We start from the raw sequence: 18,312 nt of genomic DNA on the forward strand, positions 1-18,312 counted from the left end.
TAATCAGGACACAAAGAAACCTTCCCTTTGCATCTGAAATGTTTACATAAGCAAATAATACTTTGAATAGCTAAGTGACTCACTCTACACTTCATTTTGAGCTCTGAGAGTTGACTGAGATGCAGCGTAGCTAAATAGGTTACATGTATGTGTATATATGTTTATGGGTGCTTATACATACATATATGTATATAGATACATGCATATATTTGTGTATATATGCACAAAATTTTGAGAATTATAGTTGAGTCCCAATTCCAACGAGTCACTTGTGCTTTATCTCCTTTAAGGCCACCCAGGCTCTGAAAGCTATTATTCTATTACCTGTACAAGCGAGAATGTCATTCCCTTAATATTGGAGCATATTTAAAAACTTAGAAATTTAAAAAACTTACACTCGACAAACTTGTAGAATTATATAACTAACTGTTCATTTTGATTTGGCTTCTATAGCGGTGTTTCACGCTAATGGATAGAGGATTTGTTTTCAATTTGATAAATGACTATATATCTGGATTCAGCCCCAAAGATCCTAAGGTAAGTTGAAAAGACATAATGGTAGTGGATGCCAGACATCAGCACCTGAGATCAAGAGTGACGTTTTTTTCTCCTCTGGAGGATTTGCAATTGCTGTTTCATTTAGGTACTTTGAGTATAGCTGTACCTCAAAGCAGGGAATATCAGGTAGTGTTTTGGGGTCCGCAGGACCACCCACATATTCAGTGGTTCACTAAAAAAACTCAGGACTCAACATTTACTTGTACTCATGGCTAAGATTCATTATAGTGACACAGCAAGTATGCTCAGCTGAATCAGTAAGGGGAAAAGACGTCAAGTGGAGGCCTTAGCAACCTGTGTGCAGGCTCCCTGAGCACCCACTTGCCCTCCCGCAAAGGGTCACACAGAGCACATCCTGTCTCCAGCATTCAAAACGCATCCACATTGGTGCAATATTTCTGTTCAGGGGAGCCCATTTGAGACTCAAGAGTTTAGGGATTTTACTGAGGGCTGGTCATGTATGGGAGGCTGGTTAAAATTCCAGCCTGTCAGAAAGGAAAGCAGGTGTTCACCATAAGTCACATTGTTTGTTTGTGCAAATAGTTGGAGCAGACTGGCGCAGAAGGCACAACCTTATCGTGTAGGGAACATTTCAAAATTCAGTTTCCCAAATGCCAGCCAATGACCAATCTTGCAAGCAGGCCTTTTTAGGGAGAGCAATCTTGGGTTTGCTGTTAACTCTTTCCTCTGTGGGTCACATCTCAAGGTATGCTTAAAATACCAAACACTTCTGTTTTGAAAATTAATGCACCGTATTTAATTATTAAAATAGTAAACGCCTACTGAGTTTGAGTTCATGTATAATTTCTTGCCATTTAGGTTCTGGCTGAATACAAGTTCGAATTTCTGCAAACAATCTGCAATCATGAGCATTACATTCCTCTGAATTTGCCAATGGCATTTGCAAAACCTAAACTTCAGCGAGTTCAAGGTAGGTATTTGCATTTTCCATCATTTGGAATTGTTTTTCTTTTTTTTTTTTTCTTTTTTGTGCTAGAGTTAGTGTAGTGTAAGGTTTTCTAGTCAAACCAGTCGATTTAAAGGTAACCCCAGAATTGTTACTATCTGAAGATAGGTTCATTAATGGTATTCTACATTTCCTTCATCATGTCAGGGGTAGTATTCATAGTATGAAGAAATTGGGTGTGTTCCATAGACTGTTGATTAAACACAGATGTCTGCAGATACTAGTGAAGTTGCTCTCTGTAGTATGTTTGGACTCTTATGTGGGACTGAATTAAGAAAAAAACATGTAAGTGCATTTCTGAAAGCATCAAGAGGGGAGTATAAAGTCAGAGTAAAACAGTAATATGTATGTATTACGTTTATGAAATGCCTTCAGTTATGTCCATTGCTAGTTTTAATGAATGCTTTGTTGTGTAGCACTATTCTTATGTTACTGTGTTTTTTATTTGTCCCTTTTCTTTTCATATATTAATTAGATTTTTTTTCATTTGCGGTGGACCGTTTGACTTCAGTAGGTAGGTTTAACTCGGTTCACTCTAGTCTGCTGTCTTTAAAAACCATTGACTTAATGAATGGCTAAGATGGATGGGGGCTTCATTTGCTTTTCAAATTCTTCCTAGCCAAAATGAGGCTCTAGTTAATGTACCCAGAAAGCCTAGGAGGCGGTTTATTTGTTCACTTTTAAAGTAAGCTTGAGCGTTGATTTCTAGAGGAATCCACTTTAAAACACCATCCTCAGAAAACAAGCTTCTGCTCAAGCCGGCACGGGGACTGGCGGGTATCTGTTCTTTAAGCGTGTGTGTCATCTCTCCCAGGCTTGCCTCCCTTCTCTTTGACCCTGTTCAGTGACTGCTTGGCCACTGTTTTGAAGGTGTGGATGAAACTACCTGATCGGATTTATTCAAATCACTGAAGTGAAAAACTTAACACTATTGCAAAATCTACCCCAATGAGGCCACCTGGGTCCTTGTGCATAGAAAGTGCTGGAACTCACAGAAGAGCATGACCAAAGTCAGGAAGAAAATCAGCTGCCTCAGTCTCTAGGGGAGTAGCTGCTGAGCAGTGGTTTTAGTGATCGAATTATAGCCCATGAAAATGGAGGACAAATATTAAAAAAAAAAAAACAAGCACCCTCATTCATCCATCCTCTGAATAGATTCTGAGCAAGTATAGTTGAAATCCTCGGCCCAATATTTTTTGATAGCTATGAGGAAGTCAGGGAAAAGAAAGAGTGAGCAGATCATCAGGACTGAAGATTAAATCTGATTGTTTATAGCATTTATTATGTCCTAACTGGATACACAGCATTATAGTAAGTGCCAAAGAGGCCAAAAAAGAAATAGAAAACATATCCTTCAGCTTTATGGCCCAAGTAAATCAAAGGACACGGGGGAGAAAATGTAGTAGAAGTGTACCGTAGAGATTACTAAACTTGGTCACAATCCCTTCCGAGTCGTTAGAAGGCAATTCCCAACCAGGGTATTATCAGCTGGGATTTAAAAGGGACTAAGCATCTAAAAGGGAGTGAAAGATACCATTTGAAGTGGTGATTTTATGAAGTAAAAGATTTGTATTTGCTTGATGATGAACTGGAGTGAGATGAGGCTACTTTTCTTATTGTTCTTGTATCCCATTGCATTTGGGATGCAACACTATGTAACATTTACAAATGGTCAACAGTTAATACTGTTAGAGTGACTCTGTTGTCTAGTTTCTCTTCCTGTTCTTATTATACAAGTATAAACATACAGGTAAACTAACTTGTATAGACTTACTCCAATTTGTAGTTGTAGCAGTCTCTTCAAATACAAAGAAATGTGTTAAGGCATTGTCAAATGTAGTGTTCTTTCATTCTGCGTTCTATCCTGAGATTCCTAAGAGTTAAAAAGAATTTAGGGGAAAAAAGAACCTTAGGGACTGTCTTACCAATCGAAATTTTCATTAAGGGTATCATCTAGCCCTATTTAGGACTGCTTCTGTCTTGTAAAATTTTGCATGCTCATTCTGTGTGATAACATAATTTGTTCAGATTCAGTAATAATAAAATTACAGCTCTGGCTAGCATGATGACATATTGCTAAATAATATAGTATTTTAATGCTACTGTAATTTTTAATACTTTTCTAAACGGGCTTTAAATTTCATTGTACTGCAGATTCAAATCTTGAGTACAGTTTATCAGATGAGTATTGCAAACACCACTTCTTGGTTGGTCTACTTCTGAGGGAAACCTCCATTGCTCTTCAAGACAATTACGAGATCAGATATACAGCTATCTCTGTCATAAAGAATCTGTTGATAAAGCATGCGTTTGATACTAGATATCAGCACAAGGTAAGAATGTCCACGTAATCATCAATATCACAGTAAATTTCTGCTAAGATTCTACCTTAAAGACAAAAGTTTTCAGTAAAGAACATAATGTGAGCATTGATGAGCTTAGTTTTGCAAATTAGGTTTTAAAAATACTGTTCGGTTAACTATTGAAGAAGAAAACACTGGTTCCTCCAATCATGTTTAAAGAACGATATAACTGCTTCATGGTTTGTTACATAAACGAATTATGATTTTTAAAAACATTATGGTTGTAGCCATGTGTATTCTTTTAAATACATACCTTAATATATGTGCTCAAATGTACATCCCTAAACAAATATATTGTTGATTATTAAGTGATTAATAATAAGACATGTTAAGCATCTCATATACATAAAATACGTTATACAGAGTTTTTCTCACTGAGGAAATGTGGGCGTGGCTATAAACCTTACATACACACGGTCTCTGTGTGCGGCCATAGCTGTGGTTGCTATATGCCGCACCTTCAACATACATGCTCAGATCTTACTAACATTAAACCCTGGGCGCTTAAAAAGTAGACTGCAAAGTGTATGGATTTAGAATAGCCTAGTGTACTTACTTACCTGCTACAAATAGCTGAAGGTAACCTGTTGATTCACAGTTAATGATCTGTCCCTTTGATTTTACATTCAGATACAAATGAAACCACACTTATTACTGTAATCACTTTGGAAAGATGTGTTGGAGATGGATTTTATTCCTTTTCCGTCGTTTTCCCAATTTGTCCTGACTAAACAGAAAATGCCTGCCAGCTACATTCAGTCATATTTCTTTAATTACAAAGATTTTTTTATGTACAAATTTTGCTAGTCTTCTTCATGGGATTCTCTCCAAAAGTAAATTTAAACTCTTAACTTTAAGAAGTTGCTCATGACTTACTTGAGTTTGCAATGCCTTTGTCTATTATTCCCACACAGTGTAGTATGCTCTGTTACATGTCATTTTCTCTTTTGTGATGTGGATATTAACACACGGTAGCTGGTATCATATATCTAGATGAAAAGAAGTCCTCAAAGTTAACCCATCCAACCAAGCTTCATCAAGCCTTTAAAAATGCCCGTTACTGCTGGGTTCTGGCTAACTGCTGCTAATGCCTAGTAGTAGGAAAAGGGTCCTGTGCCACGTGGAAGAAGTATCTTTAGCTGTGATTTCAGAGGATTCATGGGAGAAGTACAAAATGAACTTCCCCTCCCTGAAGCACAAAGTTGTACATTTTAGCCCCTACCTTTTCAGATGAAGTGGAGGAAGATGGGAGTTCACTAGTGTCTTACCTAGAAGTTGAATCCTTTTACATCACATGTTTGAATGTTACTTACTTTTTAAAATTCTGAGAGCAGTGTATGTACACATACACACATGCATGCAGCTATTAATATGTAAATAAGTTACACATTATGTCTGTTTCAGTGTTTGAGGTTTTAGACTACGGGGAAGATTGCAATACCAAGCTTGTTATTCTTTCAGTGACTTCTCAAGCCCTTTCATCTTTGTTCAAAAGCTTCAGACAGGTATTAAAATGAGTACAGGAGTCTCTCCGATAGAATTTTGCTTCTTGGGCCTGATTAACCAAAGCTTCAGTTCCTTTCTCTGTTTGGTTCAAAGAGTTCACAGGTGGCCTGAGCAACAGGTCATCTGTCAGATACATTCAAGTAACACGTTTATCATTAACGATGATGCCAAGGGGATGGTAAAGGGGGGAGCTTAAAGCCCCCATACTGTCCACTGGTTTCCAAAAGTGACCCCAAAGAAATAAACAGTCAAGAAAAGAAATGCTTCCTGTCGAAAGGCTGCTTTGAGACTAGATTCCCCACCCACCACCACCACCACCACTAATCCTCAGCCCCTCTTCTAATGAAATGGTGGAGAGGTCACCAGTCCCTATTATGAGCTACTTGTAAACTGCTTTGGTAGATGTCCTAACTTGTTATAATTACCATGAGACATCTTTCCTACTCAGAACAAGAGTATGTACGTTCTAACATCTGTCCTGGGGTCTCTATTAGTTCCTGTACCCCTGGCAAATGATGTTGACACCTAAGAGAATTGCAGTTTCTTCTTGGGTTGTTGGCAAATCTTTTTTACCTTTTTAATTTTTTTCCCAAAAGTAATCCATATACCCAGTGGGAGGAAAAAAGTGTATCAGAATGCCTCTTTTCCCATTCCTTAACCTCCATGGCCCAATTCACTCTCCAGAAGCAGCTGTTACCAGTTTTTATAGACTTCTGTTTCAGGCATGCATAACCCTATATGTAATATATATATATATATATTTGTGTGTGTGTGTGTGTGTATATATATATATATATATATATATATATATATATATATAATAGAAACCCTTATGCAGACTTCTTTTTTCATTTCATAATACATCCTGAAATTAGATATTACATTATAAAAAAAATCTGCTTAGTGTCCCATCATATGGATGTACCTTATTTTATCTAACCTGTCTTCTTTTCATAGGCTCTTAGGTTGTTTTCTGTCTTTTTCGAGGCAAAACTTTTCTTTTGCACTGACTGTATGTCTTCCTGTGTTCCTGTGTGTCACCTATAGTACCTCATTCCCTAGTGATCACTCACTATTGGAACTAAAATGGACTCCCATCTAGAAACAATAACACTAATAATAGCCGTGAAACTCACTATATGTCATATATATATATATATATATATATATATATATATATATATATATATATATATATATACACTGTATTAAATACATCACATGAATTAATGTCATTTGTATTATCCCCATTTTACCGAAGAGAAAACCATGATTTGACTTGGTCACCATCAAGGAACTAGTAATGGGAGAGCTGGAATTCACGTGGGTCTGAAGTCTAAAATTGGTGCCCTTAACCACTAGCCTGTACTGCCTCTCAAATATTAAGTGGGACACTGCAAAACTAGAGAACATCATAAAGAGCAATCATGTGGTGAAAAATCCTGAAACAGCCATGGGAACAATACAGGAAAGTAATAAGGGCTACTCTTTAGCCTTGTGAAGAGTGAATTAAGACAATTCATGGTAACTGCCTCCAGATCTGAAAGGTTGCCACGTAAAAGCGAAAGACGTACTCTTTGTAGTTCCAAAGGGCAGAGCTTCACCTAGCAGGAAGAACTACAGGGTGGAAAGCAGCTGACCAGCCTTCCTAACAGAACCTGTGAAAACGCTGGAGAGCTTAAGTAGTTTAAAAACAAACCATTTGTGCTGACGGACAGTGACTGTAATGGGGTTTGTGGGGGGGACTTGGTGAAGGGGGGAGCCTAGTAAACATAATGTTCCTCATGTAATTGTAGATTGATGATACCGAAAAAAAAATGAGCAGAGAGAAAAACAAAACAAAACAAACCATTTGTCAGGGATGCAGGTAAGGGCCACTCTTGCCTTGGGCAGGAAGTTGGACTAGATCAGTCGTGCTCAAACCTCTGTGCACATTAGCATCATCTGGTACAGACTCCGAGGACCCAGCTCAGATCTACTGAACCAGCATCTCCTAGCAAAAGAGACTATTACTGGCAGGGTGATATGTTAGAAGTAAGTGTGTTAAGGGCTCCTGAAATTCACAAAAAAGTACAAATGGCCAATCAACAGACGGAAGAATTGTTCAACATCAAGAGCAAATGCAAACTAAAGCAACAAGGAGATACTTTTGATCTTCTGTATTCTATAGATTGACCACTGTGCCCTGGGGGCCTTAGATAGTCTAAGTCTCCAGACAGACCTTCCAGAGTCCTGAAACATGGAGGGCAACTCTTGTGCCATCACAGCCACTGTTTTTGCTGCCTTCAGTGTATGTACCTATCTGATGAGGAATGTCCATAGCTGAGTAAAGCAATAAGTAAATTTGTGTAAGAGGTAGTGCATTCAGACCAGTGGCCAGCTTTATTCACAAATACACTGATCTGCCAAGTCTTACATTTGATGTAGGGGCTGAAGATCACATTCTCTTAAGTGCCTTAATCAAAACAAAGTATTTCTTGAATGACTATAGAAACTCATCATTTTTTCACTTCTTCCATTTATTCATTCCTTCAGCTAATGTATATCGACCATCTGTCATCCATGCATGCACGGGGGTGTGTGTGTGTGTGTGTGTGTGAAGCAGTGAGTAAGTGCTAACGAAACTCACTGGAGTTAAGGAGTGGGACTAATACTATCTGCTTTATAGGTCAACTGCTGTTAAAAATAGACTTTTGCCTTTTACTTGATGTGGTTATGTTTGAGGGATGGGATTTGACCCTGTATCATGTATAAATAATCCAAATACCAAGAAAGCTCTGTGGTAGTTTTGAGACTGTAAGTGCAAATAGACACACACTTCTCTAATTTGCTGTGGATAATCACTGACTTTGAATCTTTAAAGTGATAGATGGACCCAGCTTTATTTGTAAAATATACAAATTATAGACCTTTTAAGCTTTTGATCATTTTTCAGAACCAGCAAGCCAAAATAGCACAATTGTACCTCCCATTTGTTGGACTGCTTTTGGAAAATATACAGCGCTTGGCAGGTCGAGATACCTTGTATTCCTGTGCAGCCATGCCTAATTCTGTAAGTAGTAATGTGTTTCTATTGGTGTTTTACCCTGTTTTCTCAACTCTGTTTGGAATTGGGGTCAAGTGGCTGTATGGTCTCAATCTTAATAGTTCATTTCCTACTCCAAATGTACACTTTCACTTTTTCCAAGAGCAGCACTTGTCAAACTTTGATGCGCATTTATGTGAATCACCTGGGGAATTTATTAAAACAGATTCTAATTCAGTAGGCCTGGGGTGGAGCTTGAGATTATGCGTTTCTAACAAGCTTTTGGCTGCTTCTAGTTCAGGGACCGCACTGAGCAATGAGGTCCAAGGAAACACCAGGAATCCCTTCTACCCAAAGTTTTGTTTTGAAAATTTGCCGCTGTTATATGGCTTCAGGTATTTATTCAGCTTGAAAAGTCAACAAACGATTCTGCACTAACAAAGTGTTAGGCACCAGGGATTAAACTGTATTCCTTTGCTTCTGCCTTCCTTTGACAGCCTCCTTTTGGCACTTCTTGGAGAGTTGCTCTTAGCTCATTACAATTGATCTGTGCTTCCCCCCTCCCCCCCCTTAGAATATTGGAGTTGAAAGGAACTTTGGAGGTGATCAATCTCCCATTTGGCAAAACCTTTTGCCATTTTAACAATTAAAACTTTCCTTCTCACATTAGACCTAACAGGTTTTCCATCCACTTATCCTAGTTTTGCCTTCTAGAGATATGTAGAACAACACCACATCTATTCCCACCGCCACATGATCATTCCACCCAAATGTGCCTTCTAAGCTTTCTGCAGGCCAGATATCTCCACTTGATGTGTCATTCCAAACCCTTTAGACTCTTGGTTATACTTTTCTGGATATGCTCCCTTTTACCAGTCACCCTATTAAAATATGCTCAAAATTGTACACTGTAATGTCTTCCCAGTAGGAGTGTTCACTCCTGTCCCACCCTCACTCCATGTTGTCTATGGCTTAATGTCACCTTTGCACTTTCAGTAGTCATGTTACGTTGTGGGGTGGTAGGTTAAACTGTGTCCTTTCCAGCTCCCTTTGGCAATTTTCCCTATGAGATGTCCAGTTGATTTGTCAAGCCTGCCCTGGGTTCCTGAGAAAGCTGCTTTTAAGCTTCGGTGAGAGCTGCATTACCTGTAGCTTCCAATTATGGAAGTCAGCCAAATGTGGAATCTGCATCCTTAACCTAGGTGTAAAGGCTGGTCTTTCTTCACAAATACAGTAACTCATGCTTATGCTTACTCCACAACATTGGACAGTGATATTTGGAAATATTTTACTTGTCTTTTTTCTTTTGCAGTGGGCTTCTAGCCATACCCCTCCTTCTAGTATTGCCCCTGGCTCCAAGGAGGGGAACTGAATCCTGTTTACTCTGTACCAATGGCAGCTTTTACCAGCCATCTAGACTTACGTCACTTGGCTTGGGGTCATAGTTACGAGAGTATGGTAATATCTACTTGTTAAGGTGATATCACCTGAATACCAGTACTGATAGCTGATTGACTTTCACAGTGAGCTTTCTCAAATATTAGGGTACCATCTCGTTCTGTTAATTGCGATTTCTTACCCTAGCTTATGGGATCTGTTGAAATGACAGAGGTATTGCATTGTGTTATAGGCATCCAGGGATGAGTTTGCATGTGGCTTCACTTCACCGACAAATAGAGGGAGTCTGAGCGCTGACAAAGACACTGGTAATTAAGTCCTATAAAGATTATGTGTTGCATGGTTGTTCAGAAATGTACCCTGTATTTCTGAAATATTTCACAATAAAAATTATACACAGCATGATCTCTTCTATAGTTTAAATTCTGACTCACACTTACAGCCACATTTCTTTGCTTAGGTTTCACTTGTCTAAAGTTTAAACTGTGGGTTAGTATACTGAGAAAATAGAGGATAACAAGAAGAACGCTAGTTTCCTGGCCTCTCACCTGTCTTCAGTCTTGGACAAAACACTTCCCTTTTTGGGGCCCAAGTTTCCTTCTCTACAAAATTCTCTCTCCAATTGCATGGCTTTAATTTATTACTTCCAGGACATTTCTTGTAGTTTCACACATAGAAAAAGGGTTTCAAGAGGTAAAAAATTGCTCGCCCTTTAGTTGGTTTCTTGCGGTGTTTTGATATTTCTCATTTTAGATGACCAAGATTTATTCTATTCTCTAATGTATCTTTACTTAAATTAACCTAACACTTACTTGTAAAAATATCTTTGACTAAATATTTTGACCCACTGCTAACAAGGACTTGGCTTTTTTCCAGCTTACGTGTCTTTTCAAAACGGACATGGAATTAAGAGGGAAGATTCAAGAGGTTCCCTTGTCCCCGAAGGAATGACAGGATTTCCAGATCAGGGCAGCACGGGTGAAAACGTAAGAACCCCAAAACACAGGATAACCCTAGTGATGTGGTAGGCTACAGCAGTCTTTCTTTTTATATAAGTAAGAGGCTCTCCATAAGAAGAAAACAAATCCTCCCATTTGCAAGAACATGGATGGAGCCAGAGGGTATTATGCTCAGTGAAATAAGCTGGATGGAGAAAGACAAATACCAAATGATTTCACTCATTTGTGGAGCATAACAACAAAGCAAAAACGGAAGGAACAAAATAGCAGCAGACTCACAGACTCCAAGAAAGGACTAGCGGTTACCAAAGGGAAGGGGGGTGGGGAAGGTGGGTGGGGCGGGAGGGAGAAGGGGATTAAGGGACACTATAATTAGCACTCATAATAGAGGTAGGTCGCGGAGAAGACAGGTGATGACCCTATAGCATCTTACTACGCTGATGGACACACACAGCACTAATGAAAAAATAGTTACTGAGACAAAGGCTATGGGAAACTACAGTGCCAATATTGTTTGACGGAAGTCCTGTCTTTCTATTACAGACCCGACAGAGTTCTACAAGGAGTAGTATATCCCAGTATAACCGATTGGATCAATATGAAATTAGAAGCCTCTTGATGTGCTATCTGTATATAGTAAAGATGATTTCTGAAGGTGAGTTACTAGCATATTAAGCATGGAGTCTATTAGACTTCCACCCTCATAGGTTCACAGGTTCGTTTAACATACCCGGCCATCATCTCTATGCAGAACATATGCACACTAGAGGCAGGTCTTTGAAGACTGACCTTCAAATGTTCCTGTATTTTAACTTCAAATGGATTTGTTTTGGTCATACAGGTTTGATTCTTTGAAACCTTTTTAGTTGTTAAAAATTTCTAAAATGAGGCAATCATTTTAGGAGTAGTAAACGTTTTTTTCATGCAGAGCATATAATGCATTAAATGACCAATGTAAACAGAAAGAAATAATAACCAAAAGTCATACTTAATACTTTGGCTTTTATTTGACCCAGGATTTGGAAGAACAGAAGCAAAGAAAAAGGCAATAAGCATTCTCTGAGGGTTAAGAATGCCACTGTTATTACTGAAAGGCTATCTTACTCCTAAATACCATTTATTTCCACAGTTCCCTCCCTTTTCCCTCTTTTTTCTCTCCCCTTTCCCTTTTTTCCTCCCTTTTCTTACTTATCCTATATTTTTACTCAAAAAAAAAATGTAGGCAGAAATGAAAAACATAAAAGCACCTGGGTTCCAACCATTGTAATCATTATACCTTAACGTATTTTCTATTTTCCTGTTTTTTTGGGTTTTTTTTTTTTTTGGTAAATATTACTTGCTTTAAATCTCTTGTAGTAATGCAGGACATAAAATCATAAAATAAGTTAGCTAATTAGCTGTGAAACATTAAGACAAATAAATAGCTAGATATGAATACTAAATTCTAAAGCTTATTAGTACAACACAAAAATAAATAGAATCTTTAGGTTCTAAGAATGTATGACTTAAGAGTAAAAGTAAAAAATTATATTGAGACTATGTGATGGCCCTCCATGTTTTAGGAAGGAAATCAGTTAAAGGAAGATGATTTTCTACCCCTAGTGGAATTTCACTCCAGGAGATGATGGATTAGTTAGCAACTACAGCCACAGCTGACTGTTTTTGTCACCCTACAAGGTGAAAGTGGGGGAATGTGGATGGAAGGGACTGCTAATAAGTATGGTTTCTTTTAAGGGTGATGAAAATATTCAAAGACTGTAGTGATGGCATTACAACTCTTTGAGTGTACTATAAACTGTTGTATTGTGCACTCTTAATAAAATGGGTGAGTTTCGTGGTACATAACTTCACTCAATAAATTAAAAAAAAAAAAAAAAGACCCAAGAGGCACATGGAAAAAAAAAAAAGGAAAACAAAAAAAAAAATAGTGAATACCACCACAGCCCAGAGAAAGGAGGATGGGGGAGGGAGAGAGAAAAGGAAAAAAATGGGAGATGCATCGCTGACTAGTTCTCCACTCTAACACACACACGTGCACACACCCGCACACACTTGTATACCAAAACTCTGCACGCTGTGAGAAGTCTCTGGCTGCTTTGTTTGATGTCATGGGTAAAACCAGAACTTCGTTTCTTGAGAACTTCAAACTTCCTCCTCCTCTTGTAAATGTCGATCTTGCTTGCTAAATATTTGATGTTTGTTCATTAGGTTTTTCTTTCTTCTATTCTTGCTTTTTGATTTTTAGAAGCACATTTTTTGTAACTTGTATACAGTCCCTTTCTTGTATATATGAAGGCATGTTGTGTGATAAGTGTAAAGTTACAACAGTCACTTTATTGTGAAAAAGCATCTGCTTCTGGATCCTTCTCAATGGATATATTGTGCAGCTGTCTTGTGCAGTAAATATTTTAGTCACTCTGTAGGCATTTAAATGGTGAACTCTTCCAAAAGTCCACAACCTTCAGGTCTTTTCTTGGTTTTCTTCTTTATTGGTTTATCAACAGTAGCAACTTAATTTCAACAACGATGGGAGACTTTATACTTTCATATGGAAATGGATGGATTCTGAAGAATGAATTTCCTTCTGTTTGTAGTTGTTTTAACTGGCAATAATTCACTGTTTCAAAGTCTTAGTCATTTGCCAGGCTTTTTTAGGTCGTATTGCTTGTTATATCCTGAGAAATAGAATAGAGTCAAAGATGATCAGTTACACAGTCCGAACTGATAGGAAGACTGTCCTCTTGTAGAAGAAAAGAGGTGAGGGAAAGTTACTTTTTACCTCCGTGACTGTGACTTGGCTTTTCTCTTTAATGAATACGTCACGTTGAAAGTTTGGGTATCCCCTTGAGGTTTATCAGCACCACACTGTGCACCTGCAGATTCGTCAGTCTTCTCCCTCAGAGCTGATTGTTTCCTGGAAGGTTTCTGGTAACTGCCATCTCTCACCGGAAGCCCAATGTTGTGTTGACTGTCACCAGTTGTTGATATTTTCCCACTAGATTTCCAAGTAGAGTCAAAAGGAAATGCAGTTAAAGAGGGCTTTGCCTCTTCTTGTGGAGGAGGACGTGTCCTTCTATCAGAACCACGTGTATCTTCCTCTGAAGTTTCCGATACTAGAATAGTTGGGTTTTCTTCTGATAAGAGCTCTAGGCTTCCACTAGAAATACTGGAAAGGCTACAAGAGAAGTCAGTCTGTATTTCACCTTGTGTGGAGATCTGTTTCCTTTCAGACTGGCTGAGCTTGACCTTTGGCAAGTGGGAGACCCCTTGAAGTCCATACTCCCTTTGAGGACCAAGTGTCAATGTTGAAGGAGAATCTCTGGTTGACTGCTGGTTGGCACTGCCTCCTGAGGCAGGCTTTCTGGTATTAGGGGATGTTGTTTCAAAGGGCGTCTCTGGCACCCCAAAGAGGTCCCAACTATCAAAAGGAACTGGAGAGTTTGAACTGTGTTGCACTTCCATTTTTCCTCCGGACACCATCTTTTCAGTATTTGATTGCTGTACCAGTTTGACAGGCAGATGCCCGTGAGTTCCAGATGTAAGCGTCTGGCCTGAGGAAAGTGCTCTAACGGGTACAGCGATTTGAGTATCAGAATCGGAGTCGTCAGAAAACGAAGCATGAAGGTGTGGCTGATACACTTTTAGTTTTTCATGAAGTCTTTTATTTTCTTCTTTAAATTTATCCCTTTTTGCAGTCAGCTTAGCCATCAGCCTAGTATGTTTTTCTTGGATATCATTAAATTCTTGCTGCAGTGTATTCCTCTGTGTTTCATTCATTGTACAGAACTTACATTTTTTTGCATTTAACCGATCTTGTAAGTCACGAATGATTCCATTGGAAACTTGCTGTTGTACAGTCAGTCTTTTGATTTTGGCTTTGTAGCGTACCCTTGCTTTTGTCGCTTGCTCTTTCATCAAATTGGTTAATTTTGTCTGCAAACAGTGTAGACTTTTGTCATGGACCTCTTTTAATTTCCGCCAGGTTTCTTCAAAATTGTTAGATGTCAAGGCACATACCGTTTCTTGCATTTCACCTCTTTGTGGAGGTTTCTTCACATCTCTACTGTCATCTCCAGCCCTGTCCCTTGCCTCCATTGTGTCTCACGGATTTGGGATTTGGAACAGTTGAGACCGGGTGGCTTGCGAACGTACCGCCCAGAAAAATGGCGGAGGAGCCACTGACTATAGAGCGGAGCCGCGGCAGGGAAGAAACCTTCACCCCTTTTACAGACCTTCTATGAAGCTGCCTCAGGTCCCAGGGTCGGGCAGGGTGCTCAGGTGCTCAGGGATGGCCTGAAAGTTCTGCAGGTTTTGGGGAACAGGAGGCACCCGGCTTTTCTTGGTGGGGAAAGCCGGCACTTGAGAAGGAAGCTGGCGCCTGCCGGTGTGCTTGAGGAGAGACAGGAAACCCAGTGACTTCTGGGAGACCTCGGGCTTCTCCAAGCGGAAAGGTATCGCGGGGGGAGTGGGAGGAACCGGTGGATGCACCAGAAGTCCTCACTCACTTTGTTTTTAAACAAATCTAGTTTGACTGTATTTGAGCACTTTTCTTGATCAGTATTGTATAATCAGTGAAACCTATCAATACTCAGGGTTTTAGAAACAATTGGAAGTAAAGTCAAAATCCCCACCCTCACCCCCCACCCCCGCATATAGTCAACATTGCCTAGTCTAACTTCCCTGTCTTGCAGAGACTTGAACTGGGTTGGCAATGCTGACATTTGCCTACTTTTGTGATACCCGCAAGAGTCTTCCATTTAGGGAAGGGCCTGCTGACACCATTAGTTCTATAACTAGCATTAAAAAGGAATGGAAATTGAAGTGGTGGCAATATTTTCTTTCTTTTTAAAAAAAATCTCAGTAAGTGGGCATGTTGGAAATAAAGATACAGGTGAAAAGAGTATATGGGATCAGTTCCACGGATGGATTTTTATATCTGAAATAGTTCCGTGTGTGGGTATGTTGTTAGAAGATACACTGAGGCATGTTAAAACATTTTATTTGAATAAGAATCAATTTGAATAAAGCAGCATCCAGTCTAGCAGAGTAGAAAGGAGCCCCAAGGAGCTGTACAAAGTGAAAGACTTTTATAGGCAAAAGTGAGTGGGAACAGGGAAGTTTATATTAGGCAGTAAAGAGCAGTTGGTTATTGCAAAGTTACTTTCCTTTAGGGGACGTCAGGGCTCTATCAAGATTAGTGCTAGTGCTGATCAGTTTATTTCTGATTGATTAGTTTAAGATTCCATTTCTGAGAGAGCAGAAACTAAGTCTTGGTTTGGTGACATGGGGCTTAGCATAAGCAGCTCCATTTTTTGAGGCCTGTTGTTTTGTTTTTAACTCCGTGTGTGTGTGTGTGTGTGTGTGTGTTTATTGCCACGATTTCGGAATTGGTAGTTCAAAGGCAAAGAGAGGAAAAGAACCACTACCTGTCTTTTCTTCTAAAGTCTAAATCTCTCAAACATCTTGGTTCACAGAGCCGTTTGAGTGGCAGGCAAAGGTCCTTAGCTCTCTCTTTGGAAAAATGCCCATAAACATGTACGTTTGCATTAAAGTTCAGGAAGTTCATTAAAAACCCCAGGTCTATTTCCTTTCTGTCTTCAGGATGATAGATTAGAATAAGCCACTCTAAAAAACATTTACAAAGTAAAAATAATTGTTGGAGTTGAGATAATTACAGAGTAAATTATATATTTGGAATCAATGCAAAAGAATACCGGGTGTGTATTGGGCAGTGAGATAGGAGAAGATCTCGATGAGTCAGAACTGACCATGTGTTGATGGTTAGTGAAGCTAGGTTATTGGTACTTTGGGGTTCACTGATAACTTGGTCCGATGATCTCTAGATCTAACACTTTATTTATTCCATTTTCAGATACTCTCTTAACTTACTGGAATAAAGTATCTCCTCAGGAGCTCATAAACATTCTCATACTACTAGAGTAAGTGACATTAACTTATTTTCAAAACTTTTCCCATTATTTGGGGGAGCTTAGCTTTTATACATAGTAAATTACCTTTTTTCCGTTTTCAACAGCTTATCACTAATAACATAGCAGGAAGGTGGGCATATAGGTTCTTCACACATCGATAGCAGAAAAAGAAAACATGGAGCTGGAATACTTGTGATATTATAGAAACTAGCTAATAACAGGCCATCTTTACAGCCCAGCAGGAGTCTTTCTATGAAACCAGAAGTGATCTGGAAAACTGGGAGTGGCATCAGCTGTCCTAAATCACTCGTTTGGAGCAGAGGCTGGCTTAATGGAGTAGCTTAAATGATTGGAACTTGTACTCTTCTGTAGAGCTGAGTAATTTTACCCACTTCAGAAATGCATGTACATAGAACGTACCTCCATTCCAAGCACTCAGGGAAAACCTAGTCTTTTTTCCTCAGTGGAGGTGTGAGGTTGTCCTGTAATGTTTGCTGAGTCATTTTTACATCATCATTGAAAGCTAAAAGAAAAGTTAAAATGAAATGTAAGAAATTTTTAAGTAAATAGCACACCCATATGATATTGTATGTCTGTCAGAACACAAAGGATAATCAATTAATCAATGCATAGATACTAGTTCTTTCAGAATTTTGCACTTAGATTTTTAGAAAAAATAAACTATACTGAAATATTTATTAGTGAAGGTGTAGATGTATATATAATGTTGGGGATTTGCTTTAAAAAATACAAAATAAATACAGAAGATAGGGAGACTGGAGGGGAGAGTAGGGGACCTCCTGTTCTGGATAGAGGTTTAACCTGTCCTGAACGGGTCTCCTGCTCTCGAGAGTGGCCACAAGTTGGTAATTGTTGGGGCTGGTGGGTGCTGGGAATGTGGGAGTTTGTACGCTGTCCTCCCTGCTTATGTATGTGTTTGAGATTTTCAGTAACAGAAAGTATTTCACTGCCATTTGAAACATACAGCAACTGCCCCAGTTTTTAGGGTTTAAGAACCTTTTTTGGTATGAATGACTAAGGTAGAGATCTTTGCTATGATACATTATGGTGCCCAAAAGATGGTTTGCATCGACACGTTTCTTTTTATGTGATTAGAATTGTATATGAAGATGTAGGGCGTTTTGGTGTTAATGTAACTGTAGCCAGTCAACATAGACATGGAATGTTGTTTATGTATGCATTTCTTTCTGTATACCAAAACATATATTATTGCAGCAGGATTTAAATAGGCCAGTCTTTGTAACACGAGTTTCAAATATTACTTGTTAGAATGCAGAGCATGGTAATATCTTACTAACATGTTATTATTTTTCTTTCTAGAGTATGTCTGTTTCATTTTAGATACACGGGGAAAAGAAACATAGCAAGGTAAAATATCCCATCGCATTGCAATTTCCACTTTTTTCCTTCTCTTCCAACAGAGGGCAGTCTTAACTGCTGTGTTAACCCTCAATCTTTAAAGTTGAGTTAACAAGAAGATAACAATTTATTGAACATATCTCAAGTCAAAGTTTAAACTCCTGTGAACTGATTTTAGTTTTCCAAAGGGTAATGGTTAGATGGATATGCAGAGTTTCTGTTCTAG

The 18,312-nt window shown here is 38.8% G+C and overlaps 1 protein-coding gene across 21 annotated transcripts in view; it reads left to right on the forward strand.

The window, feature by feature from the left end:
* Window positions 1-18,312, forward strand: part of LOC118934450 (dedicator of cytokinesis protein 11-like) — a 163,052-nt gene that overhangs the window by 99,366 nt on the left and 45,374 nt on the right. For 17 of the 21 annotated variants that reach the window (XR_008995060.1, XR_008995059.1, XM_057495478.1 and 14 more), the window contains 10 exons: window positions 454-537; window positions 1,378-1,489; window positions 2,001-2,039; window positions 3,680-3,858; window positions 8,330-8,446; window positions 10,050-10,125; window positions 10,694-10,803; window positions 11,320-11,431; window positions 16,649-16,715; window positions 18,048-18,095. Coding sequence is in view for 19 of the 21 variants with exons in the window: in XM_057495478.1 (XP_057351461.1) it covers window positions 454-537; window positions 1,378-1,489; window positions 2,001-2,039; window positions 3,680-3,858; window positions 8,330-8,446; window positions 10,050-10,125; window positions 10,694-10,803; window positions 11,320-11,431; window positions 16,649-16,715; window positions 18,048-18,095 (944 nt within the window). In the remaining 2 variants the exon portion in view is untranslated. The remainder of the gene's footprint in view (window positions 1-453; window positions 538-1,377; window positions 1,490-2,000; window positions 2,040-3,679; window positions 3,859-8,329; window positions 8,447-10,049; window positions 10,126-10,693; window positions 10,804-11,319; window positions 11,432-16,648; window positions 16,716-18,047; window positions 18,096-18,312) is intronic. The other 4 variants (XM_057495482.1, XM_057495494.1, XM_057495480.1 and 1 more) reach the window with 1 other exon arrangement.

This window comes from Manis pentadactyla, chromosome X (genome assembly GCF_030020395.1).
Source record: "Manis pentadactyla isolate mManPen7 chromosome X, mManPen7.hap1, whole genome shotgun sequence".
Classification (NCBI taxonomy): Eukaryota; Metazoa; Chordata; class Mammalia; order Pholidota; family Manidae; genus Manis; species Manis pentadactyla.